The 27,162-nt window shown below is 55.6% G+C and overlaps 2 protein-coding genes across 2 annotated transcripts in view; one reads left to right on the top strand and one right to left on the bottom strand.

The window, feature by feature from the left end:
• The window catches only part of ATCAY (ATCAY kinesin light chain interacting caytaxin), a 29,854-nt gene extending 23,413 nt beyond the window's left edge, over nt 1–6,441 (bottom strand). The window contains exons 1-2 of the mRNA XM_045989779.1: nt 5,974–6,441; nt 3,270–3,387 (exon numbers count right to left, since the gene is read on the bottom strand). Coding sequence (XP_045845735.1) covers nt 3,270–3,346 — 77 coding nt within the window. The 5' untranslated portion in view covers nt 3,347–3,387; nt 5,974–6,441. The remainder of the gene's footprint in view (nt 1–3,269; nt 3,388–5,973) is intronic.
• ZFR2 (zinc finger RNA binding protein 2) overlaps nt 5,801–27,162 on the top strand; it is a 44,418-nt gene continuing 23,056 nt past the window's right edge. Inside the window, exons 1-2 of the mRNA XM_045991428.1 lie at nt 5,801–6,337; nt 12,680–12,903. Of these exons, the coding sequence (XP_045847384.1) occupies nt 5,801–6,337; nt 12,680–12,903 (761 nt within the window). The remainder of the gene's footprint in view (nt 6,338–12,679; nt 12,904–27,162) is intronic.

The following is a 27,162-nucleotide window of genomic DNA, read 5'->3' as shown; positions in this document are numbered from 1 at the left end:
CTCTGCACCAGAGCAAGCACAGAGGAAAGGCCATGGCAGGAGGGCGGCCGTCTACAAGCCAGGAAGAGAGCCCTCCCTGAGCCCAGCCCTGCCGGCCCCCAGACCTGACTTCCTGCCTCCGGGAAGGTGCGAGCGTAATTGTCAGTGGAACCCTGTTTTGTCAGCATAAGCAGCCTGGGACAGAGGAGGAGACCAGAAGCCATGAGCCGGCTCAGCGGGAGACTAGGACAGAAGGGCAGAGCTGAGGAGGGCACAGTGGTGTTCAGAGACCTCTACACTCCATGCCCTGAACCCACAGTGGCCACACACGTTTGGGACGGTTAGGGTGTGTGCCCCATGAAATCAGCTCCGTGTGTGTGTCGGGCTGGGGGAGAGAGACTGCTCTGGCATGGCCCCGGGAAGGGACGGAGAGGTACAAACAGGAAGAGGGGCAGAGAGACCAAGGAGGGAGGGAGAGACAGAGAGAGACACAGAGAGGGGAGAGACATAGGAGGGAGGGAGAGATGGGGGAGGGAAGGAGAAAGCAAAGGGAGTGTAATTCTAATTGGCAAATCTGGGGAAAAGTCTACAGATATGCCTTACACCATTCTTGTAATTTTTTTTCTAAGTTTAGAATTATATCACAATAAAAAATTACAAACAAAACCCATGGCCACTTGCTTGTGGAGGGAAGGGCAGATGGAAGCACCAGTCAGGCATCTGTCTACCCCTGTCCCTGCCTCTCCTTAGCTGTGAGACGCTGGCCAAGATGCCCCCTCAGCTTTCCGTCCGTCTCCCTACCTGCTTCCACTGGCCTCAGGGCCTTTGCACACACTGCTCTCTGAGCTTCAAATGCTCAGCTCCTACCCCTAGCCTTCTTCATCCTTCACAGCTTAGGACCAGTGCCCTCCCCAACCTCTCTAGTCTCTCCAGCCTGGTCAGACACCCCCGCCCCCTAGGTCTAGGCATTCCCCCGGCTACCACGAACCCAGCTTCGGTTTTATATTGGGTTTATAAGTTTACAAGTTTACAAGGGAAAAGCGTGTTTCTGCCCCGGACTGAATGCCCCACAAGGCTGTCTTGTCTCGTTTGCCGTGTGTCCCCGGTGTCTCACCCAGAGCCTGGCATACAGAGGGTGCAGAGCCTTACAGAGAATGGAGATAAAAAGCAGAGAGCTACATCCCCTCCGGGCTGCCCTCTAGGGTAGAGGTGAAGAAAGATGGTACAAGGTCATGGTGGCAGGAGGGGCTGTGGGCACGGGGCCAGCCCTCGGGCACCCTGAGCTGGAGTTGCCTCCAGGGAGGGATCACCGAGCTGGAAGGAACAGAACTGTGGGCTCTCGGGCACCAGACAGAAGAGCTTCTGTGGTCGGGCACCGGCTGCCCCAGCAAGGAGCTGCTCTCCCGTCTTGCGGAGCGAGGAAGGCAGATGCCCGGGCTGAGGGCTGGCTCCCGCCCTGGGGCTGCACAGCGGGGCCACTGTGCCGCAGACACTGGCCCACTGAACCCGGAGAGGGACCCTCTGCAGCTGGAGAAACTTGAAATTCACATCCGCAGCTGCCCCATTCGTCTCAGCAAGGCTTGGGGGGTGGGGGGGCTGGCTTTTACACAGTGGGGGGGGCAGAGAGCGGGATGAACAAGGCCCCGCTGAGAAGACCCCTCCGAGGGGGACTGTGCGCTCAGTGGCCTGCCTCATGCGGAAAGCCCACCCCTGCCGCGCGCCTCAGCCGGGTCCCCCACCAGCTCTGCGAGCCAGGGATTAACATCTCTGCTTCACGGACAGGGAAACTGAGGCACAGGGAAGCCTTCAGCCCCTCAGCGGCTGGGATTTTCAGGAGCTGGAGACCCTCTTCCCATGTGCTTTTGCAGGGTGAGCGCGGGCATCTCCTGGGCTCGTCCTTCCCAGAGGGACGGTTACATCACGAGCTCCCGGGCATCAGCCCCTGCGTTACACTGTGACGGCAGGACGGAGGCGGGCCGCGTGTCCGGCCATCGGATTAAGGGAGCCTGTGCCAACCACGTTACCCCACGCCGCCCCGAGGAGCAAACAGAGGGACACGAGGCCTGGTGGCTCACGTGTCCCCGCTCCCTTCCTGCACAGCGTCTTATTCCTGCCCGTGACCGTCCCCCGCTTGCGCAATCGCTACTGAGCGCCACCTGTGCCCCGGGGTCTGTCCTCTTGCTGCCATACAACGGCGATCCGACCCAACGCCCCAGCTGTGTGTGGGCGGTCCATTTGGGGGGGGAAACACTACAAACAAGATAATTACGTGACGTATCTAAGGTATTAGACTTGCCGAGTGTCCTGTGGCCAAGAGCCACCGCGCACTTCGTGGCTTACAGCGGTACACATTCGTTCTTGTACGGTTCCAGAGGCCGGAGGGAGTCCGGAATCGGCTTCACAGGGCTGAAGGCAAGGTGTGGGCAGGGCCAGTTCCTTCTGGAAGCTCGAAGGGAGAATCTGGGAAAGGTTTGAAAACAGGCTCTCCCTTTGAGCTTCCGGAAGCACCCCTGCGATGACAGGGTGATGGCTCAGGGTCATGTCCCCATTTTGAGGTCCTTAGCTTCATCCCATTTGCAGAGTGACTTTGCGGTGCAGGGGACCACTCGCAGGGCACAGGGTTTAGGATGTGGACATCTTTGGGGGCTGCTGTTCAGGAAGGAAACCATTCAGGGACTGAGGGAGGGGATAATGAATGGCCCCAAGAGGTCCCCTCCGAGAGGGAGGCTTGTGCGCCGAGACCTGAAGGAAGCAAGGGATGCGCGGGTGTCTGGGAAGGGCATTCCAGGCAGAGGGAACAGCCAGTGCGAAGTCTGACAGCCAGCACCGGGAAGGAATGGGAAGGAGCTTCTGGAACTGGAGGGGTGTGAAGGGGTGTGGTGGGAGAGAGATCGAAGAAGGAGGGGAGGCTGAACGTGGATTTTTCCCTGGGGAGGGCCTCTGCCCACAGGGGTTTTAAGCAGGAGTAGGATGAGATCCCTCTGGCTGCCACAGGTAAAAAAAAAATGTGATAACACCTGGATTCGTGGGAACACAGGTAAGAATATAACAGTCCGTGAGAAGGTTGTCAGAGACTGTTCAGAGCTCTTAAAACAGCGTGCGAATGGGAGGTTTGGGGGGGCTTTGGTGGAGGTGGGGGGTTGAGGAATCAAGCTTTAAAAATTCAACAAATATTTGTTATGTGCCTGGCCCCATCCCCCGGCGGCGTCCCCCGCACCCCAGCTCAGAGGAGCGGTGGGCATCCCCCCACCAAACGCGACAGGTGGGATATGGAGATAGAGAAGCCATACCTGGGAAGACCTTCGTCCTGCCATTCTTCCTTCACATCCACGTTTTCCATCCGGAGCGTGGCTTCAGTGGTCCCCATGAGGACCGAGGAGAGGCGCTGACGTGAAGCAGAGATGAACCCTGAAGGGCGGGCCAAACGGAAGCCTTACTGGACGGTCATCGTACTAACAACCCCCCACCCACGTGTGGCCCTTCAGATCAACATGCAGGGTGTTGCATCCTTCGTTACACTGAAACATGGACCAGACCCAGGAGGTTTTCCCGGGTCCCAGGTGAGAAAACAGAGATGTAGCGAGCTGACGACCACCACGTGGGTCTGGAATTTGAACCCAGGTGAGTGGCTGAGTCACCAGGTATCAGCCCGCCTCGCTAGGAAGCTCTGAAGTCCGTTCTCCTTAGGGCTCATCATCCCTCCCTTACCTTAAACTGGGAAGCAATAAATCCAATTGAAATCATTTATACTAAAGTGTTAGTGACTAATATACTTAAGCTTCCTTGCTGGGACTGACTCCTTTTTGGTTTCTTTTCAAATATTTTTTAAATTTTTATTTATTTATTTAAGAGAGACCGAGAGTAAGAGCAAGAGAGCACAAGCAGGGTGAGGGGCAGAGGGAGAAACAGACTGCCCACCAAGCAGGGATCCCGATGCGGGACTCCATCCTGGGACTCCAGGATCATGACCTGAGACGAAGGTAGGTGCTGAACCGACTGAACGACCCCGGTGCCTGGGGCTGACGTTTTCAAATAGGACCTGGTTGACCCCAGCCCACCTCTACCTTCTCCAGGCTACCTGCCCTGCTCCTTTACCCCCCAAAAGAAGCAGGTCTCAACCCCACGGCCTCAGGACTACGGCCTGCAGTGTAGAAAGAGACTGGGGCTAGAAGCTGGGGTTCTTTCTAATTCTAGAATTCTAATTCTAAATTCTTACTAAGCACAAAACACAAGTTTTGTTTTTTATTTTCCTGAGGAGCTGGGGACCAGATGGGGAGGCAGGCAGCACCCTGAATGATGACTCCCCTGGTCACCCCTCCCAGCTTCACCCCTCCCATCTGCAAACCGAAAAGTTGCACTAGAAAGGAGCTTTATGTAATACCTTTTTGGACATAACATTCCAGGATCTTAAACTTGGTCAGCTCCACGGGTTCCACACTTTGAAACCAGTGGTTTCCAACTGCGGATAATGTTGCCCTCGCCCATCCCCCCAGGAGACACTTGCCAATGTTTAGAGGCACTTTGGTCGTCCCAGCTTGGGGAGGGGGCTACTGGGATCAAGTGCACAGAGCCCAAGGATGCTGCTCACACCGCAGGGGGCTCAAGATGTACCCCCCCCCCCAGGACCAAGAATGATCCAGTCCCAACCGCCCGTAGATCTGAGATCGAGAAACCTTGTCTTAATTGCACGCTGGAGAAGGGAGCTTGGGCTGGGCTTGACAGTCACTACAGAGGGCTCGCTGTGTCCTTGCGGCCCATCCTCCAAGCTTTCCTGGGTTCTTACTCCGACACGCCGGCACCTAAGCCTTCCCCCCTCCCCCCCCCCCGTCCCCGCCCACCACCCTTCCAGACGCCGAGGCTGGCGCTCTGCAGGGCTGGTGCAAGGCCGAGGGTTTGGGCGCGGAGAGCAGCCCCCGTGGGCGGGGTCTGCATTCGTGGTTGCGGGTAGGGGTCCGGGTCCGGACAGGGAAGAGGGAAGGCCAGGCGGGGCGGGGTGTACCTAAAATTAGACACCCCCCCTCCCCCGCCACACACACACTTGGGTGAGAGTTTTCCACTTGGATTCTTGTCACCGTTCTGAATGTCGTCATTCATTCATGGAGGAGGGACAGAAGACGCAGTACGCCAAAAAAAAAAAAAAAAAAAAAATCTCTTCTTATGCCTGGGGCGAGAACCACCACCCAGAACCTTGCTGCAGGGGAAAGTTGGGGTCAATGGAAATGAATTTCCTTTGGGGGGCGGGGGGGAGCGAGGTCTCTGCATCTGTTTTCCTTATCGCGAGCCGGGTGTGACCTCAGCCCCCAGGAGGCATACCCCCCCCCAATCCCACCCACGGCCGGGACCCTGGAGCCACACATGCCGGCCCCACGATCCTCTCAGTGTGGGGTGTGGGTGGGTCCCCCGTGGGCCTGTACTCTCCTGTCCTAAGATCCCAACTTCACGTTTGAGGACGGAGAACGAGGCAAGGCGAGGGGCCGCTCGGCTCCGTGCTGTTGAATTCGCCGAGTGTCACATTCAAAATCAGACGGGGAAGGAGGAATCCGAGCTCGGCCTTCTCCCTTCCTCCCCACCCCGGAGGCAGGCCTCTGTGTACACATCTAGCAAATCTGTTTTTTTTTCCTCCAGATCCGCTCACGGTGTTATAAATAGGGAACGCACATTGATGGGACGTGTATATCTCGGTCTCTTAGGAAGCGTCCCAGAGAGAGGCTAAGGGTTTTATCAGCCGAATCTCCAAGCACGTCCTGAAAATGGTGCAGTCCTCCGCCGAGCAGGTGCGCGGTGGGCGCGGAAGGCGGACTGTGGGTGCGCGAGCCTGCGGATGGTTTTGCCCCGGCCCCGGGAGACACGGCGGTGCTGCCGCCGGGAGAATCACAAGACCGCGGTTCCCCGCCTGCTCCCACCCGCCGCACCTGCCAGAAGGGGTTGTGCGGCCGCGGATGCCTCGGGACAGACCTCGCCCGGCAGGGCTGCGAGGAAGGAAGGGGGACTCACCTCGGAGGCCTCCGCCGGTTACGCGCAAACAAAGGCGAGCCCCGCGCGGAGGCAGCCGGACATCCCTCGCCTTCGGAGCGCAGTCCCGGGGCCTTCAGAGCATCCGAGGAGGACGCGCGCAGGGGCGGACTCCGCACCCGGGGAAGGTCACCCGAGCAACGTGGCGGCGCAGATGGGCGCTTTTCGTCCGGAGGTGGGGGACGGCTGCAGTGAGCGGGCGGCGGCCCCTCGGCCGGCCGCGCTCGAGGCCCCTGCCACCGCCGCGGACCGTGCCTCCGAGGTGTTTTCTCCTCGCCAGCTCGCAGCTGGCGGAGGCTCGGCTGCCTTGAGACAGTTAATTCTGCTGCTTTTGTGTGCAGGGTGGGTGAGTGGGGGCAGGGCCGACCGAAAAGCACAGCCCCCTGCCAGAATCCGGTGCTCTCCATTGGCTGAAAGGGGAGTATTTCCAAGAGCCTCACCGGGGGCAGAAGCGGAAATGATTTCCCGATGGCGCATCACAGATTTAAAAACAAAACAAGGAACAAACAAACAATAAACGACAGCGACGGCCTCATTCCCTAGATTAGGAGGGAGGGAGGGGAAATAGCTTTAGGACCCCATTCCCTGGGTCCCTAGCCGGCCGCTCCCTGTGGACCGAGCCGCGCGTGCCCAGGACCCCGCTGCGTGCTGGGGAGGCCGAATCCTCCGAGACACACTTGCTGGGGAGGGGGTGGGCACCGAGGGAAAGGCGCCCCCTGCAGTTGTGCGCCGCAGGGGCCCCGCCTTGGCGGACGCATGAAGAGTGCAACCTCTGAAATCCGACCAGAAGGGGGTTCGAACCCTGGCTGGGAGGATAACGAGCGGGGACACACCACGGGGTAAGTGATCTTACCTGCCGGGCCTCAGTTTCCCCAGCTCTGAAACGGAAACATCATGGTACTGGCGTTTGGGCGTGTCATGAGATGATGTAGGAGAGCACTTCGCAGGGCGCCCGAGAGAGCTTCTCTGCGTGGTTTGTGTTGCTGTGTCTATTTTTAGACCCGTAGCGGGTTGAGTGGAGACCCCCACGAGACGTGGCCATGTCCTAACCTCTGGAACCTGTGAATCTGACCTTATCCGGTAAAAGGGTATTTGCAGAGGGAATTAGGAATCCAGGACTCTCATCTGGAGGTGAGGTCTTGTGGATTTACAGTGAATCCCAAATCCAGCCACAATTGTCTTTACATCTGCAAACCAAGGAATTCCAAGGATCGCCAGCAACCCCCAGAACCTGGACAGGCATAGAATGGATTCTCCCTCACAGTCTCCAAAAGCAACCAACCCTGTCAGTACCTTGAGTTTCAACTTCTGGCCTCCAGAACTGCCAGAGAATAGATTTCTGTGGTGGGTTTTTTTTTTTGGGGGGGGGGCGGCACCTGCACCTGGTTTCTGATACTTTGTTACAGCAGCCCCAGGAAATGAACCAATCCCCCCACCCCAGTAGGAGGGATGCCTATTGCTTTTTCACTTCAGTGGTTTTTCACCTGTTCTGTAAACACATCCCACCACAGGGTCTTTGAACCTGCTGTTCCCACTGCCAAGAACGCTCATCTTACATTATTCAGGTGTCAGCTCAGAATTAATCTCCTCAGAGAGGCCTTCCCCAACCACTGCTATCTTGTCCCCCACTCCCTCACCCCATTCCATTGCCCAATCTGAGTTTTTTTTTAGTATATACATTTTTAAAAAGATTTTTATTTATTTGACAGAGAGAGAGAGATCACAAGTAGACAGAGAGGCAGGCAGAGAGAGAGAGGGGGAAGCAGGCTCCCCGCCGAGCAGAGAGCCCAATGCAGGGCTCGATCCCAGGACCCTGAGATCATGACCTGAGCTGGAGGCAGGGACTTAACCCACTGAGCAGCCCAGGCACCCCAAGTATATACATTTTTAAATTGTGGTAGAATACTCATAATATAAAGTTTATCATTTTATATTATAGTTCAGGACTTTAAGCACACTCCCATGGCTATGCAACCATTCCCACTATCTATTTTGAGAACTTCTTCATCTTCCCGAACTGAAACTCTGTCCCCATTAAACTAACTCCCCATCTCCTCGCCCCAAACCCCGACAACCTCTAACCCACTTTCTATCTCTGTGGATTTGCCTGTTTTGGACATATCATATAAACCATACACTATGTTATTTCTTTATGTCTGGCCTCTTTGGTTGAGCATAATTTTCCAAGGATCACCCGCATTGCAGCGTCAGTGCTCTGTTCCTTTGGATGGCTGAAGAGTATGTTCCACTGTATACATGAGTCCCATTTTGTTTATCCGTTCACCAGCTGATGGACATTGGGGCTGTTTCCACTGTTTGGCCGTTGTGAGTAGTGCTAGTGTGAACGGGGCATGCACAGACTTATCTGGGTCCCTGTTTTCAGTTCCCTTGGGTACACGCCTGGGAGTAGAATTACCAGGACATAGAGTAGGTCTGTGTTTCACTTACTGAGAAGCCTGATTCCCCACCCCCCCCAACAGCACTTACCAGTATTTGAGATTAATTACTTATTTCTTTGTGTATTCTCTGACCCCCAGCTAGATTATAAAATTCATGATAAAAGAGACGTGGTTGGTCTTTTTTTTTTTTTAAGATTTTATTTATTTGAGAGAGAGAGAGAGAACAAGCAGGGGGAGTTGCAGGCAAAAGGAGAAGCAGACTCCCCACTGAGCAGGATCCCGGGTCCCTGGGGATCATGACCTGATCCAAAGGCAGACACTTAAAAAACTAAGCCACCCAGGTGCCCCTGACTTGGTTGATCTTGTGCACGGCCATGTTCTCTGCAGAGGGCAGCAGCACCCAGCACAGAGGAGACTTCTAGGAGATGTGGGTGTAATGTGTGAATGCTGGCTCCCCTCGTGGAGGTAAGACAGTACTCTGCTCACGTTGCTGCCTCACTCGCTGCATCAGGGTCTGTGAACTCCCAGCCCAAGGCAGAAAGGCGTTGCCCCAGTGCAGGGGAGGAGAGCCAGAGCCTCCTGGCTGGAGGAAGTGGAGCTCTGGGAAGAGACACTTTAATGTCAGTTCAATGGGAAATCCAGGCCAGTCTTTGTGCTGGGCACTAGGGTCCAGTGTGTGAATCAGAAAGACTTTGCTTTTGCAGAACTCCCATTTGGAGAAACAGATGGGCAAAGGAGTCTGGGCTGATTTAGAGACATCTTTGGAGCAGAGTGGCTTGGGGGAGGGTGCATGGGAAGACTTCTCGGGGTGGAGGGTGGGCAGTGACGACGTGAGTTGGGCCCTGAGGCGCGGACAGGAGTGGGACGGATGAAGAAGGAGAAAGGCATTCTGGACACATTTACAAAGCAGCTGTCCCGCCCCTACAAGGGAGCACAGGGAGCTGTCCGTGGTGCTGGGGCCACTGCCGAGCAGCCGTTGCAGAAACCAAGCTTGGCTCTCGTAAGGCTTATTTTTAATGGTAGTTAAAATATACATACATAAAAAAAAAAAAAAAAAAAATATATATATATATATATATATATACATACATAACATAAAACTTGCCTTTCTGATCACTTTTAAGTGTCAAATTCAGTGGCATCAATTACATTCACAATGTGCAACCATCCCCACCAACCATCTCCAGAACTTTTTCACTTTCCCAAACCGAAACTCTGTCCCTGTGAAACACTAACTGCCCCACACCCGCGGTTCGCCATTCTCCCATAAGTTTCTTTTCTTTTTTAAAAAGATTTTATTTATTTATTTATTTGACACAGAGAGAACTCAAGCAGGGGGAGTGGGAGAGGGAGAAGCAGACTTCCCACTGAGCCCAGTGCAGGGCTCGATCCCAGGACCCCGGGATCATGACCTGAGCTAAAGGCAGATGCTTAATGACTGAGCCCCCCAGGCGCCCCTGTAAGTTTCTTGAGATCAGAGATGTTGCACTTTGTGGTTCTTGTGTCTCAAGTCCCTAGGCCAGTGGTTCTCACAGAAGGGCAGGGATTCTGCCCCTAAGGGACATTTGGTGGTGTCTGGGAACATTTTTGGTTATCATGACTTGGGGGATGGAGACGATGCTGGCGTTGGGTGGGTACAGACCAGAGATGCTGCTCCACATCCTACGACGCACACGACGGGCCCCCTACAACGGAGAATTCTCTAGCTCCAAACATCAACAGCATGGATTGAGAATCCCTGTGCTAGAGGAACCCCTGAGTCATAGTCTCTTCTCACTGAACTGGGTTGAGGTGATGAAATTGCTCAAGCTCCTTGACTGTCCTTTTCCTGATTTGCAAAGGGGATTAATACAAGGACATTCACGCCCCATTATTAGTTGCTTCTGTATTTGTAAATCTGCCTACTGCCTGAAATTAATCTGTAACATTTATAACCTCCAAATCAATACTCCTGGTGTTTTCAGGGTCATTGCAGACAACACAGAGTGCTGAAAACTTTGAGTGCTGGCCATACGTGTTCCCAGGTGGGCTCGAACAAGGCACCATTTTGCCAACTTATTACAGTCCATGGAATGGTCCCTTTCGGGATCCATTTACTACCACGATTTTTGCATTTTTGCCCTTTAGTCGGTGGTTTTGCTGTTTCCAGTGGCCCCCGCGCGCAGTGCTGTCTGGTGTTTCTGAGCACAAGAAGGCTGGGATGCAGCTTACAGAGAAAATATACGTGTTAGTTACACTTTATTCAGGCATGAATTATACTGCTGTTGGCTGTTAACGAATCGACCCGCATGTGTTAAATAAGGTGTCTTTAGACAGAAGCATACAGAGCATCAGATTATGTGCTGACAAGCGGATGAAAACATTGTGACCAGAGGCTCGCAGGAACCTACCCCAGGCTTCCCTCCAGAGGCCATGCTACAGCATTCATTCTCGCTGGGTTTGCTGCAAATTTTAAGACAGAGCTGCAGCCAATAATGAGAACGAACTGTATCTACTTCTAAGGACCAGATAAGATCGGGCATGCAAGACATTTAATGCTTGTAGTAAATAACACAGTTGGGGGGGGGGAAAGATATTATGTAATCCAGAGAAAACACTGAAACAGACTTGCTTTTGTATAAAGCATGTTGCCTTCCTTCGCTCCTCAGAGCTGCAGGGACTTGGAGGGACGCCCTGTGTAATTACCACTCTGAACTCTAGCCAGGGCATGGTGGGAGAGTGGCACTTGCCAGACCCATTCGATTGTTCCTGGTGACCACACATGGTCATGAAGACTCAGGTGGAAGAATGCCATCCACTAAATCACCCATACGGCTTTCCTTGGTACCCCGGGCTTGCCATGGTTTCTGTCCAAGAATTAACTAGCCCTGTGCCTGTTTCATATCAAGGAGGAAAGGAACACCACCCCTCCACAGTCGGTACATGTACTGTTTTTTTTAATTAATTTTTTAAAATTGGAATTATAAATTCACAAGCACTAAGAAATAACGGAGATCCTGTGTACCCTGTCTCCCCATCTACTCAATGGTAAAGTCTTACACAATTATAGCACAATCTCACCATCGCTTTCCATACCGTCGAAGCCAGATGTCCTCAGCACGAGGTGCCTCACGTTGTCCTTGTGTGGTGCTTCCACTCCCCATTCTCTCCTCCCCTACCAATCACAAATATGTCCTCCATTTCTGTAATTTTCACATTTCAAGACTTTTATGTAAATGGAATCATGGGAGTATGTAAAGCATGTAAACTTGTTGCACCGGCCTTTCCGCATAATTCTCTAGGGCTTCACACAAGCTGTGGGGAGTGGACTCCTTTTTCTTGCTAAGTAGCGGTCTATTTATATGAAATGTGCAGAACAGGTAAGCCCCTGCAGACGAAAAGCAACTAGTGGTTGCCGGGGCCTGGGAGATTGAAGGGTGAGGGGTGATGCACACGTTCTGGAATCTCGCAGTGGCGATGGGTGTGCAACTATGTCCATGGACTAAGACCACTGAGCTGCACACTTCCGAGTCCAGAGTGCGAACCGTTGTACTGAACTGCACACTTCAGGTGGGTGAACTGCACGTCCCGCAAACGCCGTCTGGGTCAAGAACGCACTCTCCAGGGGCACGTGGGTGGCTCAGTGGGTTATGCCTCTGCCTTTGGCTCTGGTCATGATCTCAGAGTCCTCGGATCGAGCCCCGCATCGGGCTCTCTGCTCAGCGGGGAGCCTGCCTCCCCTCCTCTCTCTCTGCCTGCCTCTCTGCCTACTTGTGATCTCTGTCAAATAAATAAATAAAATCTTAAAAAAAAAAAAGAACGAACTCTCCAAGTGACTCATATCTGGCTGTGGTTTCTCCGCCTGCCATGGGAGCTGGGTCGTTCTCTGTAGGGCGTCCCAGGCCCCCACCCACTCCTGCCAGGAGCCACAAAGGTGCCTAGACCCTGCCCCCCGCAGTGTCCCTGGAGGCAAATCACTGCCCCGCACACCACTAATTTAGGGCCAGCAAGTTTTAGGAACCGAATGGGCTCTTAGAGGGTGCCCAAGGGACAAGCAGGGCGTAGCCGCATCCGCAGGGCCACCTGCACCCAGCAGGAGCGCTCAGCGCAACCCCCCACCCCACCCAAGTAGGACGCAAACCAGAAAGATCTCCGTCTCCCGCTCCAGTAGTTGAAGGCTGGGTTGGGCTCCGGGAAGGGGCGGGGCTCGAGGCCGACAACCCGGATGTTGAGCGGCCGGGGGGGGGAGGGACTACAGGAAGGGGCGGGGCTTGGGTGGGGGCGGGGCTGGAGGCCGAGTCGGCCGGCAGACGCGCAGAGGGAAGCGAGAGGGCCCGAGCTTCGCGCGGGGTGGGTGGGGCCTCGGGCGCGTGGCGGGGCGCGAGCGGCACGCGGCGCGGGGGCGGGGCGCAGGGACGTCACCGCTGGCGGCCCCGCCCCTTCGCGCCTCGGGCCGGCGCGCGCTCTGTGGAGACGCCAAGATGGCGACGAGCGACTGCTCCGGCTTCGCGTGGGGCGCCGGCCCACAGTACAGGTAACGGCCCCCGCGCCGCCGCGCCGCCGGCCCGACGCGGGCCCACTCCGGCCCCGGGGAAGCCGCGGGCCGGCGTGTTGGCCGGAACCAGGCGGGACACGGGCTGCGAGGCCTGCGCCAGCCAAGATGGCCGCGCAGCCGGGAGCCGCGGCTCGGACTGTGTGTGTCGGAGGGAGAGCTGGCCGGGCGGGGGTCCATAGCAGAGGGGGCGCTCAGGCCTGAGGGGAGGGCAGCGGCCCCGAGGCGGGCACAGAAGCCCGATCCGGGGGCGGGGGACCCTTGGCCGCAGGGTGGCGGCGGAGGGGCAGAGCTGGCGGGTGGAGAGACCGGGGCCGCGGGGGGTGCGGGGCGGTCCCGGAGGGCACCTGACTGCGCGGGGCGTGGAGCCGAGGCCTAGGCGGCGGAGACGGGAGTGGGAGGGGACTGGGTCCTTATCTGGAGGGCAGACAGACCCGGGAGGGGACCTGGCAGGGGCCGGGGGAGGTGGGGTCGGGGGTACTGACCCCTGACGGCCGCGGGGTTGGCCAAGGAATTCAGGGACGTTGGCGAGGGGGATGAGGCTTGATGGGGGTCAGGCGGAGGATTGGGGGGGGGTGTCCCAGGCTCGACGGTGGGGGGGGGAGAGTCCTGGCACCCAATAGGAGGGTGGGGGGCACTAGAGGCTTCCAGGGGAGGGCGATGGGGCAGAGATGGGAAGCAGCCGAGGGAAGGAGGGATCTTTGGGTCGAAGCACGTGGGGTGTGCTGTACCCCCCATGTACAAATACCCCCACGCCGTTCTCCAGGGTCTGCCCTTGGAGCATCTCTGCGGTCTCCGTCCTTCAGCCCGACACTGAAGAGCAAGTCCTGGCAGGCTGCAGGGCTGGTGTCCAGGGCGGGGGGCAGGGGGGTCCTTCTCCAGCTGTAGCCCGGCTGAACCTCTGGGCCGGTTTCTCACAGGCCGCGAGGACACGAGTTCGCAGACTGCCCATTGCACCGCCGAGACACGAGTGTGGACCGCCCTAGGCACCTCTGCTGCACGTTTCCATTTCAGCTCGTAGAAGACAGATGCGTGGACAGTTAGGGCCGAGCTCTCAGCCCCGGGGGTGTGATCCTGCGTGTTCTTTCCTGTGGGGTCGCAAGGGGACAGAGCAGGGCTTGGGAAGGAGGGCTGTGGACAGGAGGAGGGCTCCTGGTGCTTTCTCCGCTTGGAGTGGCTTCCGAGGTGGGGTGTTTGGCGAGTCATGGATTTTCGGAGGTGGCCTGCCCTTTCAGCAACACAGTGTTTTTATTTAGCCTTTGCTCCCACCGCCCTTGGGGTTACTCTCGCTGCTGGTGCTTGGTTGCAGCGGAGTCCACTCATCTGGAGGCTGAGAGGCGTGCACTTTCGGACAGACTTTACCTCCTGTCCGCTCGCAAGTGCGTCTTTCTTTTCTTCCTTTTTCTTTCCCGGTGCATTCTTCAGTCCCCAGTGGGAAGTCACTTGGATGTCGCTATCTATTAAGATTACCTTCCCGGGGAGGGGTGCCCGGGGGGTTCAGTCAGTCAAGTGTCAGACTTTCCCGTCTGTTCTCAGGTCGTGCTCCCAGGGGCCTGGAATCGCCCCTGGAGTGGGGGCCGCACTCAGCGCAGGATCTGCTTGTTCCTCTTCCTCCCCCTCGGCTCCTACCCCTGCTCGTGCTCTCTCTCTCAAATAAGTAAATCTTTTTTTTTTTAAATGACCTTCCGGAGGAGGAACGGCATACTTGCAGTCTGAAGTAGCTGATTCCTGGGCTTCAGCAGTGTGTCTGTCCGTTATTTGTGTTAATTACGGGCACACTGCAGCCTCGGTGCCGTCTGTGTGCTGATGACGGGTGACACCGCGCGCTCATGTGGAGCGAAGGGTGTGAAACTACCCTGAATGAAGTGCCGGACTAGTCTGTGCTTCGGAAGGGACCCAGGAGCACGGGCTCTTAAGAAAGGAGTAGGGGAGGGCGCCGGGGTGGCTCAGTGGGTTAAAGCCTCTGCCTTCGGCTCAGGTCATGGTCTCAGGGTCCTGGGATCGAGCCCCGCATCGGGCTCTCCGCTTGGCGGGGAGCCTGCTTCCTCCTCTCTCTCTCTCTCTCTCTCTCTCTGCTTGCCTCTCTCCCTACTTGTGATCTCTATCTGTCAAATAAATAAATAAAATCTTAAAAAAAAAAAAGGAGTAGGGGAGGGCGCCTGGGTGGCTCAGTGGGTTAAACCTCTGCCTTCGGCTCAGGTCATGATCTCAGGGTCCTGGGATCGAGCCCCACATTGGGCTCTCCACTCGGCCGGGGGCCTGCTTCCTCCTCTCTCTCTGCCTGCCTCTGCCTACGTGTGATCTCTGTCTGTCAAATGAATAAAATCTTAAAAAAAAAAAAGAAAAGAAACGAGTAGGGGTGCCCGGCTGGCTCAGTCAGAAGGTGGGACTCTTGATCTCAGGGTCATACATTCAAGCCCCACGATGGCTGTAAAGACTACTTAAAAAAATAAAATCTTAAAAAAATAAAGTAAATTTAGGGGAAACTGAAACATAGGTATCATAGTGAAATAAATTACAGCCTCACGAAACCTTGAAAAGAGGTCCTCTGCATCTTCTGAATGACTTTAAATAGACATTTTCTTCTAGGGTAAGTGACTTTGGATGGAACCTTCAGCTGCCTTTAGGGTGTATTCTTGTATAATGTGCCATGGGAAGACTAGTTCCATGGCGGATTTTGAGACTGCATGCCACCTTTTTGGTAGCATTTGAATAATAGTATTTACAAAGCCCGTTTCAGAAATTGTCAAAGTGAAGACAACAGTTTTTTTCTTAGAGGAATTTTGAGTAGGTTTTCTTGGCTTTTTTTTTTTTTAAGATTTTATTTGACAGAGATCACAAGTAGGCAGAGAGGCAGGCGGAGAGAGAGGAAGGGAAGCAGGCTCCCTGCTGAGCAGAGAGCGGGCCTTGATTCCAGGACCCTGAGATCATGACTTGAGCTGAAGGCAGAGGCTTTAAACCACTGAGCCACCCAGGCGCCCCGGTTTTCTTGGCTTTTAAACTTTTTTTTTAAGATTCCATTTATTTGTCAGAGAGAGAGGGAGAGAGCGCAAGGAGTGGGAGCAGCAGGCAGAGCGAGAAGCGGGCACCCTGCTGAGCAAGGATCCCAGGATCACCACCTGAGCCGAAGGCAGACACCCAACCAACTGGCGCCCCTTGGCTTTTAAACTTGATAACCGCAGCCTCGGATAGGAATATTCCTTATATCATTGTCCTCTGTTAGTGTTGGGATCTGAACTTTATGAACTGTTGGTTGGAATTAGATGCCCGTTCACTCTTGAAGATATAAGCAAAGTTTATGATTACTTGTTGGTATGATGAGTCGCAATTATTGTATCTTATGTGGTCTTTTAAATCTCCTTGGGCTTTTTCAGAGGTGGAGTTAGTGCCGCAGACATCCAGAATGAGGGATTAATCCCATGAGAAGAATTGAATTGGGCAGCGCTTTTCATGCGTCCCAAGTGCAGTTTTCAGTGAGAGCATCTCGGAACCGCAGCACGGTTCTGTATGTGTTTAAATCACTTAGGTGATGGAAGCATCTAGAACTCGGAGCTGTATGCTGGAGGCCCACACTAGTGGAACAGGACAGTCTGGCCGCCCTTGTTCCATTTCCTTCCCTCTTGGTTCAGCAGTTCTGTGAGGGTCCACCTGCACAGGACATCTGGCTGCCTCTGCCGTCGCAGTCTGGTGAAGGCTGAATGAGACAGCGACTGGCTTTGGGGTAATGCTTGATTTCCCGTGAGGTGAAGCTTTCTTCTAATAAGCTTTTGAGATGCTCTCTCTTGCTCTCTTTTTAAAGATTGATTTACTAGAGAGACAGTGGGGGAGGGACACAGGGAGAGGGAAGAGAGAATTGCTAGTGGACTCCCCACGGAGCCCGGAACACAACGCTGGGCTCTGTCTCACCACCCATGAGTTCATGACCTGAGCCGAAACGGCAAGTGGGACTCTTAGCTGACTGTGCCAGCCAGGCGCCCCGGCAGCCAGGCGCCCCACCAGCGGCTCCTTTCTCATTGGAACGTCATTGGTTGAACCCAGCGTTGGTAACTGGACGTCTGTCGTACTTCCTTATGAGAGCCTCGCGTTGGCTGTCCAGTCCTGCCTCCCTCTGTCAACACAAGAGTACGTGTGTTAGACCAGGTGACGGTGGGGGTTTCTCTACCTCTGAAAGCAGCAGGAGAGGGCTGGAACCACATGTGACCCCGGGCCAGTCCCCAAACATTGGCTTTCATCCACTGGATTCACAGCAGTAGACGGGCGTGGCCATCGTCGCCCTGGTTGGAAATTCTTTGGCTTGCACCGTTTCTAGGGGGGCGTGCACAGAATGCTTTCTCTTTGGCTTCCTGGCATAATGTCATCAAGACAGCGTTTTGAAGCATCTGCCTAGCAGGCTAACCTTGTGGTCACCCTCCATGTGGCGACCACGTTCCTTTGCAGAAAGACGAAGAATTGCCAAGCCCAGACTCTGGCTCACCCTGGAGGCTCAGGAAACGACCGACCGTCACCAGCTTTGGGAATCCCTGCCTCGGGACGTGGCGCAGCCTGGTGGCTCTGCCTTGAGGAGCCAGGCCGGCCCTGATTCAGAGCTGGAGACTTTTTTTTTCTTTTAAAGATTATTTATTTATTTATTTATTTGACAGACAGAGATCACAGGTAGGCAGGTAGAGAGAGAGGAGGAAGCAGGCTCCCTGCTGAGCAGAGAGCCTGATATGGGGCTTGATCCCAGGACCCTAGGATCACGACCTGAGCCAAAGGCAGAGGCTTTAACCCACTGAGCCACCCAGGCGCCCCCAGAGCTGGAGACTCTTGACTGCAGTTTAAAGAAGGTTGCAGATGGGGTTGGGGAGTGAAAGTCTCTGTCATCTTCTCAAGACCCAAGGGTTTGGTTTATCAAACCCCTTTCCAGTACGTTGGAATGTTTTCTGTGGGTTTCTGGGTCTGAAATGCGCATTTCTCGTGGAGAAAGTATATAAGACTTTCATAATTTATTTATTACTTTTTAAAGATTTTATTAATTTAACAGAGAGGGAGAACCAGAGAGTACAAGTAGGGGGAGAGGCAGAGCGAGAGGGAGAAGCAGGTTCCCCCTGAGCAGGGAGCCCGATGCGGGGCTCAATCTCAGGATTCTGGGACCATGACCTGAGCTGAAGGCAGAGGCTTCACTGACTGAGCCACCCAGCCGCCCCAGAGCTTTCATAATTTTAAAAAATCGGCTAAAAGATCAGAATTGTAGGGCCTGTGGCTGGCTCATTTAGAAGAGCGCGTGAGTCTTGATCTCAGGGTGGCGAGTTCAAGCCCCATGTGGAGAGTATAGAGATTACTTAAATAAATTTAAAAAAATAAAATTTTAAAAATCTGAATTGTTATGAGTATGAACGTATGTGAAATGTATATTTTGAATCTAAAAACCTCGTGAGCCGAAGTGCCAAACGAGACCATCACCAGCTGTTCGTGTGAGCGTGGAGCCGTGAGGTAACGCGATCTTACCACCAGATCTGGGAGCGTCCTTCCCGATGAGTGTCTGCAGCGACCGCCGCAGCAGTGGGTCTCAGATTCCCCGCACGCCGGCTGAACTCCGAGTGTTCCTCAGCCCTGTGAATCGTCGCGGACGCGCCTGGAGAACTGCACCGAGGTCAGGGTGCGCCGCAGCGCAGGGGACCCTGGACGAGAGAGTTCCAGCTGCGGGGTGCTCGGCGGGAACGTCAGTGGGGCTTAGCTTGTGCCACGGGGGCAGTGCTAGGACAAGGGCAGGTCAACGAATAGGTGAGGAGCTTTGTTCTAGGAAGGCTCCAGGAGATAAAAGGATGATACCGAGTGAGGTTTCTCACCCACTGTGATTGCAGGAAAATCATTTTTTCCCCTCAACTCTGAATGTGTTTGGTTTTGTGTGTGTGTGTGTGTGTGTGTTTTTCTGCCGAGTGTGAGCTGTCGGCAGCGGTGTGTGGCGGAGCTCTCTGAACGTGTCATTACCTGCTGTAGGTTGCTCGGACATACCCTTCTGAAGTGAGGCCCACATCCCGGGTCCACGTGTCCTTTCATGGTGAGCCTGTGGGGGCAAGCGACAGCACGTCGCTCAGGAGGGCCCTGGTCGGAGCCGGCCCTCCTCTGCCCAGTCCCTTCCGTCTCCAGCCCTCGCTGGCCCTGTCTGTCCGGTGACTGAGCAAAACGGTATCAACGGGTCTTGCCAACCTTGCATTCTAAAATCTGATCTGGATGATGTACTCCCTAACACCCTGCCCCCCTGAAACAAACGCTTAGACCAAGAAACCTCATTGTTGGGACGGTGGCCCCCAGCCTTGGAGCGCGGTGGCACCCCTCCCTTTGAGCAGCCGTTTCCAGCTCTGTTAGTGCGGGGCTGCGGCCGCCGGTGTGAGGGCACTTTGCACCGAGAGCAGGTTTGTGGCTTTTCATTCCTGTCCCGTCCGTCACGGGTCGGAAGTTGGCAGCCTGCCCGCCGTGTTTGAGTCTCACACCTGCCTTCGGCCCGGGCGGTAGGCTCGTTGCTTGCTTTATTTGATGTAGCTTGCCGGCATTTAAAAATCGGGAGACTTTGGGGGGTCTGGCTGGCTCAGTCGGAGGAGCACGTGACTCTTGATTTGGGGGTCATGAGTTCGAGCCCCATGTTGGGTGTAGAAATTACTTAAATAAAAAAATTAAACAGGGCGCCTGGGTGGCTCAGTGGGTTAAAGCCTCTGCCTTCGGCTCAGGTCATGATCCCGGGGTCCTGGGATCGAGCCCCACATCGGTCTCTCTGCTCAGCGGGGAGCCTGCTTTCTCCTCTCTCTCTGCCTGCCTCTCTGCCTGCTTGTGATCTCTGTCTGTCAAATAAATAAATTAAATCTTTAAAAAAAAAAAATTAAATAGGGGTGGCTGAGTGGGTTAAGTGTCTGCCTTCGGCTGAGGCCATGATGAGCCCCATGTAGGGTTCCCTGCTCAGCGGAATGTCTGCTCCCTCGGGCTGCCGCTCCCCCTGCTCCTGCACATGCATGCTGTCTCTCTCTGACAAACACATAAATAAAATTAAATTAAAAATGGGAGATTTTAAAAAAAAAATGGGAGATTTTGCAAAAACCCTGATTTCCAGCCTTGCTTAAAATCGGGAGTTCTGGCACCCCCGGCCTGTGCAGGTGCTGGGCCGCGTGAGCTCCTGCTGAATTGTCCTGCATCTCAAGAGAAGGCTTCGCGCTCTGCAGGCTAGTACACCGAGGGCAAGGAAGAGTGAGTGACTTGCTCAAGGCCCCAGTGCGCGGAGCAGGACTGAAGCCATCCCGCTGGCCTGTGGCTCTCCTCCTGGTTCCCAGGCTTGAGACCTCTGTGACTCCGGCTCCGTGCTCGCGCAGAGCCCTCTCGTGCTGCTTAGGCTCTCCCCTCTGCCATCTTGCTCGAAGGGACTGTCTCCCTTGAGCCTGTGGGATTTTAAGCCCTGGAGGTGCCTGAGTGCGGACGCGGGAAGGTCCGTGCCACCGCGTGCAGGAAGAATTGATCGTTTTCCCGAGAGAAATGCCGCATCGCATGGGGCCAGCGTAAACCTGTCGTGTAACCTCGGCGACTGCTTTTTGGCACCCGCTGTTCCAGCAGGGATTCTGAACCTGGGGCCTGCGAAGCCAGGTGACTGCCGGCAAAACTGCCATTCCAAGGGGTCAAAGGGAAGGAAGTCTTAGCTTCCGCCTGATTGGAAACCGAGAAGGCGAGGTGACCAGTGACCTCCCATCAAGGGGAGCCCGAGCTGGGGCGGCGTGGTCTCCCTCTGGACGTGTGGCAGCAAGCCTGGGAAGGAGAAACTGCCTCTCCTGGCCTGGGCTGCTTTTCCCCCAAACACGAGGCTCGATCCCCCACTCCAAACCTTGGTGTCCTCGCCTGTTTTCCCAGGTCTGAGTTTCTCAGCGGCACGTTTGACATTGGGGCAGGTCACTCTGGGGTGGGCCCCGTGGGGGGCGGAGCAGCGTCTGCGGCTGCTGACCCGGCGCCAGCAGCACCCCCGTCGTGACAACCACAGATGTCCCAGCATCAGCCACTGTTCGCTAGGGGCAAAGTCACCGCGGGTGAGAACCCCTACGCCAGATTTCCTAGGTTTTGGCAACCGTATGGGCCGTGCCTGTGGGAGGTCTTTGCCATGAGCTGTTTTGGCTCCGTCAACTCCTAAAACCTCAGTGTGGCAGGTTGGTTGCCAAAGTGTCCCCGTCCTTCATTCCTTGTGTCCTCACCTTTTCTGCTGCTATGACCTTGCTGCGTTTCCCATCTGGAAGTGACATCTGTTTCCTTAGCCCGTGAGTCTGGGCTTCCTTGTGCCGTGTCTTGCCAACCGACTGCCGTGGAAGTGATGCCGCCGTCGTCTGCAGTGCGGGCCCCCCCAGACTTTCTAACTGAAACCTTGTCCTCCAGGGGATGGTAGCGGAAGGCGGGGCCTCGGGGAGGGGCTTGGGTTATGAGGGCGCAGCCCTCGTGGGATGGATGAGTCCGCTTATGAGAGCCCCCTCCCCCCGCAACAGAGCTCTGTCCCCCTGTCCTCCACCCAGCCCCTCTCCAGACACGGCGCCTGCCGGCACCTTGAGCTTGGACTAGCAGCCTCTAGAGCCTTTGGGAACGCTGCTGCGTGAAGGCCCCCAGGCTGGCCGTGGAGGAGGAGATGCCACAGGGAGGTGGCCGGAGTGTCCGCAGTGTCCGTCGCCGGCCGCCCTCCAGCCGCAGCGCAGCCCCGCCTACAGAATCTTGAGGGAAACGATGGACGGTTGTCGAGTGCTGCTTTCCCCAGGAATCCACAGACCTTTTCAGTAACGGGCCAGAGTAAATACTTGCAGCTTTGTGTGTATCGTAGTACTTTGGGGTGGCCTGTCAACAGTAGGAACACCTCCCCCCCACAGTTCTGGGCTGAACGTCGGAGATGAGGCGTCTGGTGAGGGGGGCTGGGTTCTGCTGAGAGCCCCCAGCACGCCACGTTGTAGACCGACTGCCTCCCCGCTGTGTCCTTGCATGGGGGAAGGCGGAGGGGAGCAATCCCCTCTTGACTCAAGGGCACTCGTGAAGGCTCCGACCTCCTGACGCCATCTAATCCTAATCCCTCCCGGAGGTTCCGCCTCCTAACACCAGGCCATATGGTGTCTGAGCTCCCCCACGCTGGGGCTGCCGCTAGGGCAAAGGCAGCCGGGAGCAGCACCCAAACAAGCGGGCGTGGCTTGGTGCCATCGAAGCTTTCGTTTTTGACTCTGATCTGTGAATGTCAGATAATTTTCACGTGTCACGCAATCGTTCTTTAATTTTCTCCAGCCATTTGAAAATGGGAAAACCATTTCTTTGCTGGGGGCCTTACAAAAGCAGGCAGTGGGCAGGTGTGGCTGTGTCCCTTGCCAAACCTGCTTAAAACCCTCCCATTTCTCCCCTTTCCTCCCCACCCGGGCACTCCTGTGCCTAGTCTCTCGTGAGAGTGGGCGTGAGATGCACAGCACATGCCCTCCCCGAGCCCGAGGGGCATCCCACGCTCCACGTCCTCCCGGAGCTCCCTTAGCTAACTTAAAGGGAGGCAGCGCTCTACCCTCCCAGACCATAAACACCAGCAGGTGCTTTCGTGGTGTCCCGAGCCGCCCGTCAGGATGCGGTGGGCCTCACGCTCCCTCTCTGGGCCGCCACCACTCTGATCGTTGTTCATCACACGTTTACTCCCCTCGACTGCCCCGCAAAGCCCCATCTCAAGTGTTTGGAGAGCCCCGAGGAGGACAGAAGAGATGTGACGGTGAGGAGGAGCCCTACCCCACCTCCCAGGGCCAGAAGAGGCCTTGCAGTGAAGGGCACCGGGGATTTTGGTGGCTGGGGCTGGGCTCTGGCGCCCCCAGCCCCGAGAGAAGGGCATGGACATTGGGTGTGGACACTGAAATGGGAGAAAAGCATAGGGGCTGACCAGGAAACAGTGCTGTGTTCTGAGGGACAGAGGATTCTGGGGGTGGCAGGAGGCTAGGCGGTGGGCTGGCAGCTCTCAGATGTAAGGCAGAAGCTGAGGTTTATGCAGTAAGCAATGGGGAGTCCCCAAGATACCTGCTCGTAAGATTTGTCCTGTCTTAGGGTGCTAAGGGGGTGCTTTGGGCTGAATTGTGCCACCACAGCCCCCAGTGGGACTGGAGGTAGGGCCTCCGACAACGTCATTCCAGTTACGTGAGGACACAGCGGTGGGTCCGAGACAGCCGTCCTGGCCCCATTCTGTGGGCTGTGCTTGGCCTGTGGTCAGGGGGGTGGGAGCCAGGCTGGGCAGGAAGCTGCGAGAGGAGGCCGGCACAAGCAGGCGTGTGTGGAACGTACGTGGCCCGTACCTTGCAGCGTCGCCAGTAACGTTTGGTGGTTTAAAGAGATGCCACGAACCCTTCCCTCCCTTCAAAAGTCGGGGCCTAATCCTCTGCCCTGGGGTGTGGGTTAGATTCGGTAATTCACGTCCAGCTACTGGCGCGTGGCTGAAGTTCTGCCTCGTGACTGGTGTCAGGCTGGGTCAAGCCTGGCTTCCGCGCCCGACTCCTCGCTTCGCCCTGGGAGAAGCCAGTTGCTGTGTGTGAGAACACACAAGCCGTGCTGGGAAAAGCCCGCGCAGGAGGCTCCAAGGCCCCTTGCAAACAACGGCACCGAACTGCCGTCTGGCTGAGGGCGTGAGTGGGAAGCACCGCCACCACCCCGGTCCCAGTCCAGCCTTCAGATGCTGCCAGTCCAGCCCCCGCCTTGCTGGTGACCTGAGGAAGAGCGGGAGCCCCGAGCCCAACCAAGCCACCCCTGCGTTCCTGACCCGCAGAAACCGCGAAGGTCAGGATCACTGTGTGAAGCCGCAGCAGTGGGATGATGTTTGACCGCAGTACGTAACCAGTGCGTGACGTCAGTGTCCACCAGTAGGCAGCCGGGCAAGCGGATTGTGACCCATTCAAACCCGCCTTTAAGTTCGGGCGGCCCAGCTCGGAAGTGCCAGTGGACTGCGTACCATACGCCCGGACGCTTCATAAACCAAGCTGGCGGGAAGTTAAATACAGTATGTTTTATCTTACGCGCCTTGAGAACTACACCTTCCCAGCGGCCAAAAAACAGAGGCTGAGGTTTTCCTGGTTGGCAAAACATCAGCGATGACTGAATTTCTCTATTACCGTGCATGTCTGGGCATTCTGTTGAGAGATTAGTGCTGTTTGATGTCTTAAATTCGTAAATGATTGTATGTGCTGTAGAATTTATTTTTAATTTATTCATATTATTTTATTTCAGCATGAATGTTTGTGTGACCAAGATTTTCATGTCATTTGAGTTGTGTTTTTTTTTTAATTTTTTTTTAATTTTTAAATTTTTAAAAAATTTTTTAATGTTTTAATTATTCGACAGAGAGAAATCACAACTAGGCAGAGAGAGAGGAGGAAGCAGGCTCCCCGCGGAGCAGAGAGCCCGATGCGGGACTCGATCCCAGGACTCTGGGATCATGACCTGAGCCGAAGGCAGAGGCTTTTACCCACTGAGCCACCCAGGTGCCCCTGTCATTTGAGTTTTGCTACTATAATGACCCGAAGCAGGTGTCATTGGTGGGCTGACTTGCGTCCTCCCTAAAATTTAACTGTAGAAGTGCTCACCCCCAAGACCTCACTCAGCATAGGACGGTGTTTGGAGATGGGGTCTTTAAAGAGGTGATTAAGTTAAAATGTGGTCACAAAGGTGGGCCCTGATCCAGTATGACAGGCACCCCTGTAACGAGGAGATGGGGACACACACACGCGTCCAGGGACGACCCTGCGAGGATATGGGAGAAGACAGTGTCTACACGCCCAGGAGAGACGTCTGGGAAGGAACCGGCCCTACCAACTGCTTGATCTTGGACCTCCGGCCTGTGCAACACTGTCGTTGGAGCCGCTCCGTCGTGGGACTTTGTAGCGGCAGCCAGAGCAAACCAGCACAGCCCCTTTCCGATCGGGGTTCCGTCTCAGAGCCGCAGAACGCAGGAGATGGTCGGAGAGCCCGAGTCCCCAGAGGGACGGGCCACAGCCAGCGCCATCCCAGGATCCTCAGAGGGACGTGAATTCTTACCTACACGGACACCTGGGGGCACGAGGCCTTCATTTCTGCTGGACTCTCCGTGGAGAAAGGCTGAGAAAGTCTGAGCTAAGAGATCTGACCTTAAAATGCAGTTCCAGCTGGAGTGTCCGAAGCAGGTGTGTTTGCATCAAAAACACTGAGTGAATGTAAAACATGGAAAAATCAACATAATTTTTCATGTGTTTCTAAAAAGTTTCCTTTTTTGGGCGCCTGGGTGGCTCAGTTGGTTAAGCGACTGCCTTCGGCTCAGGTCATGATCCTGGAGTCCCGGGATGGAGTCCCACATCGGGCTCCCTGCTCGGCGGGAAGTCTGCTTCTCCCTCTGACCCTCCTCCTTCTCACGCTCTCTCTCTCTCTGTCTCTCTTATTCTCTCTCTCAAATAAAATCTTTAAAAGTTTCTTAGAATATTAAAACATGTCTGTTAAACGTTAAGACAAGATACGGCGGGGGGGGGGGGGGGCGGGGAGTGACCGGTAGTAGTTATGAGGTTTCTTTTTATTGTAGCAAAATTGTCATAAATGTACCATCGAACCGTCTCTAAGCGCACAGCTCAGCGTCATGAGGCACACTTGCCCTGTCCTGTGAGCACCCCCACCTTCTGTCTCCAGAACTTTCCATCTCCCCAAAAGGAGTCTCCATCCCCACAAAACACAGACTCCCCACCCTCTGCCCCAGCCCTGGCTCCCACCATCTCTCTGTGTGGATGGGACTCCTCTAGGGACCTCCTGGGAGTGGGGTCCTCGCACGATGTGTCCTTCTGGGTCTGGCTCCTCTCACAGCCCAGTGTCCTCGGGGTCCCTCCACGCCATGGCAGGGTCGGGATTCTTTCTAAGGGCGGATAGTCCAGTGTGTATGAGTGTAGACCGTGCTTTGCTTTCATGTTCTAGAGCAAGAGATGGGGAGAAGGGTCTCTCCAGGGCCTGAACAGGAGGCCCTTTCGTCACAGGAGGGGGAGGGGGAGGGGGTGTGCTTCTCAGTAAGTGTGTGTGTGTGTGAGAGAGAGAGAGAGAGAGAGAGATGGGTGGGGACTTCTCGTGCGGCCCATGGGTCTTTCTGCGATGGTGGAAAAGCGCCCTCTGCGCTCTCCACCACGGTCACCACTAGCCACCTGTGGCTCATGAAGCCTGAATTAATTACAGTGAGACTAAATGTTGAATCCCACGCCTCAGCCGCCGGAACCACACACTGTAAGTGCATCGGGGCCACACGTGGCTGGTGCCACCGTATTGGACCGTGCGGCTCTAGAATGTGGGGCCAGGTTCGGGGCCCTCTAGCCCAAGTGAAGGGCCGCGTGGGACACAGCAGAGTTAAAAACGAAGGGAACACAAGTGTTTTATGGAGCTGGTGCCTTCCGGCAGCCTGGGGGTGTGGGGCTGGAGAAGCAGGAGGCGGGGCAGGGTGCAGAGTAAGGGCGTAGCTTATCCACCACCTAACGCTGCCAAACGACTCTGTGCGGCTTGAAGACTTGCTCCTACGGCGTAAAAGTCTTAACCACGGCCAACCCCAGACGGGGGCGGCGGGGAAGGGAGGAAGGGAATCTGATGGGGGATGATTCCGTTTTCATTATTTAAAGTTCTGAAGCAAAGACGGCAAAATAGGAAGGCGTGGGGCACCCCAGGGTGTGCCTTTGTTATGTTCTAGGCTCGGAATATTTTTGTAGTAAAGAGGCTTTAATAACGAGGGGTTCAGAGAGCCGTCGGCTGCCTGCTCCACCTCCTTTTGGCCAAGAAAGTCTCTGAGACAGTGCGAAGAGAGCCATGATCGCACGCGCGGCTCCTTGGGGAAATCCGCGGCTCGCACAGCGCACGGGACGCGTCTGCCTCTCCTGGGAGAGGAAGGCGTCCTGGGTTGTTGCAGAGTGGACGGCTGGCTTCCCTTTGTGCCGTCATTTCACTGTAGAGCTGCAGATTTCGAGTTGTTCGGACGGCGGCCTTGCACCCGGGAGTGGCCCCGGGCGTCCAGGACGCTGCCTTGGATTGCATCTGGAAAGCTGCCCTAGGTGGGAGCTGCGGGGAGGCCCCCACCCGCCCTTTCCCAAACACGGACCCGGGGACTCCTGTACGCACCTGCTCCCACCGCTGTCACTGTGCACCTGCCGTGTGCTGGGTGCTACTGCAGTGCCCCGAGAGACCTTGGGACACTGCCATCCTGTGCCCCTGTGGCCTTGTGCTATGGGGGAGGGGATGGCCAGGGCACGGACA

This window comes from Meles meles, chromosome 20, assembly GCF_922984935.1.
Source record: "Meles meles chromosome 20, mMelMel3.1 paternal haplotype, whole genome shotgun sequence".
Taxonomy (NCBI): Eukaryota; Metazoa; Chordata; class Mammalia; order Carnivora; family Mustelidae; genus Meles; species Meles meles.
This window is presented reverse-complemented; position numbering and strand designations above follow the sequence as displayed.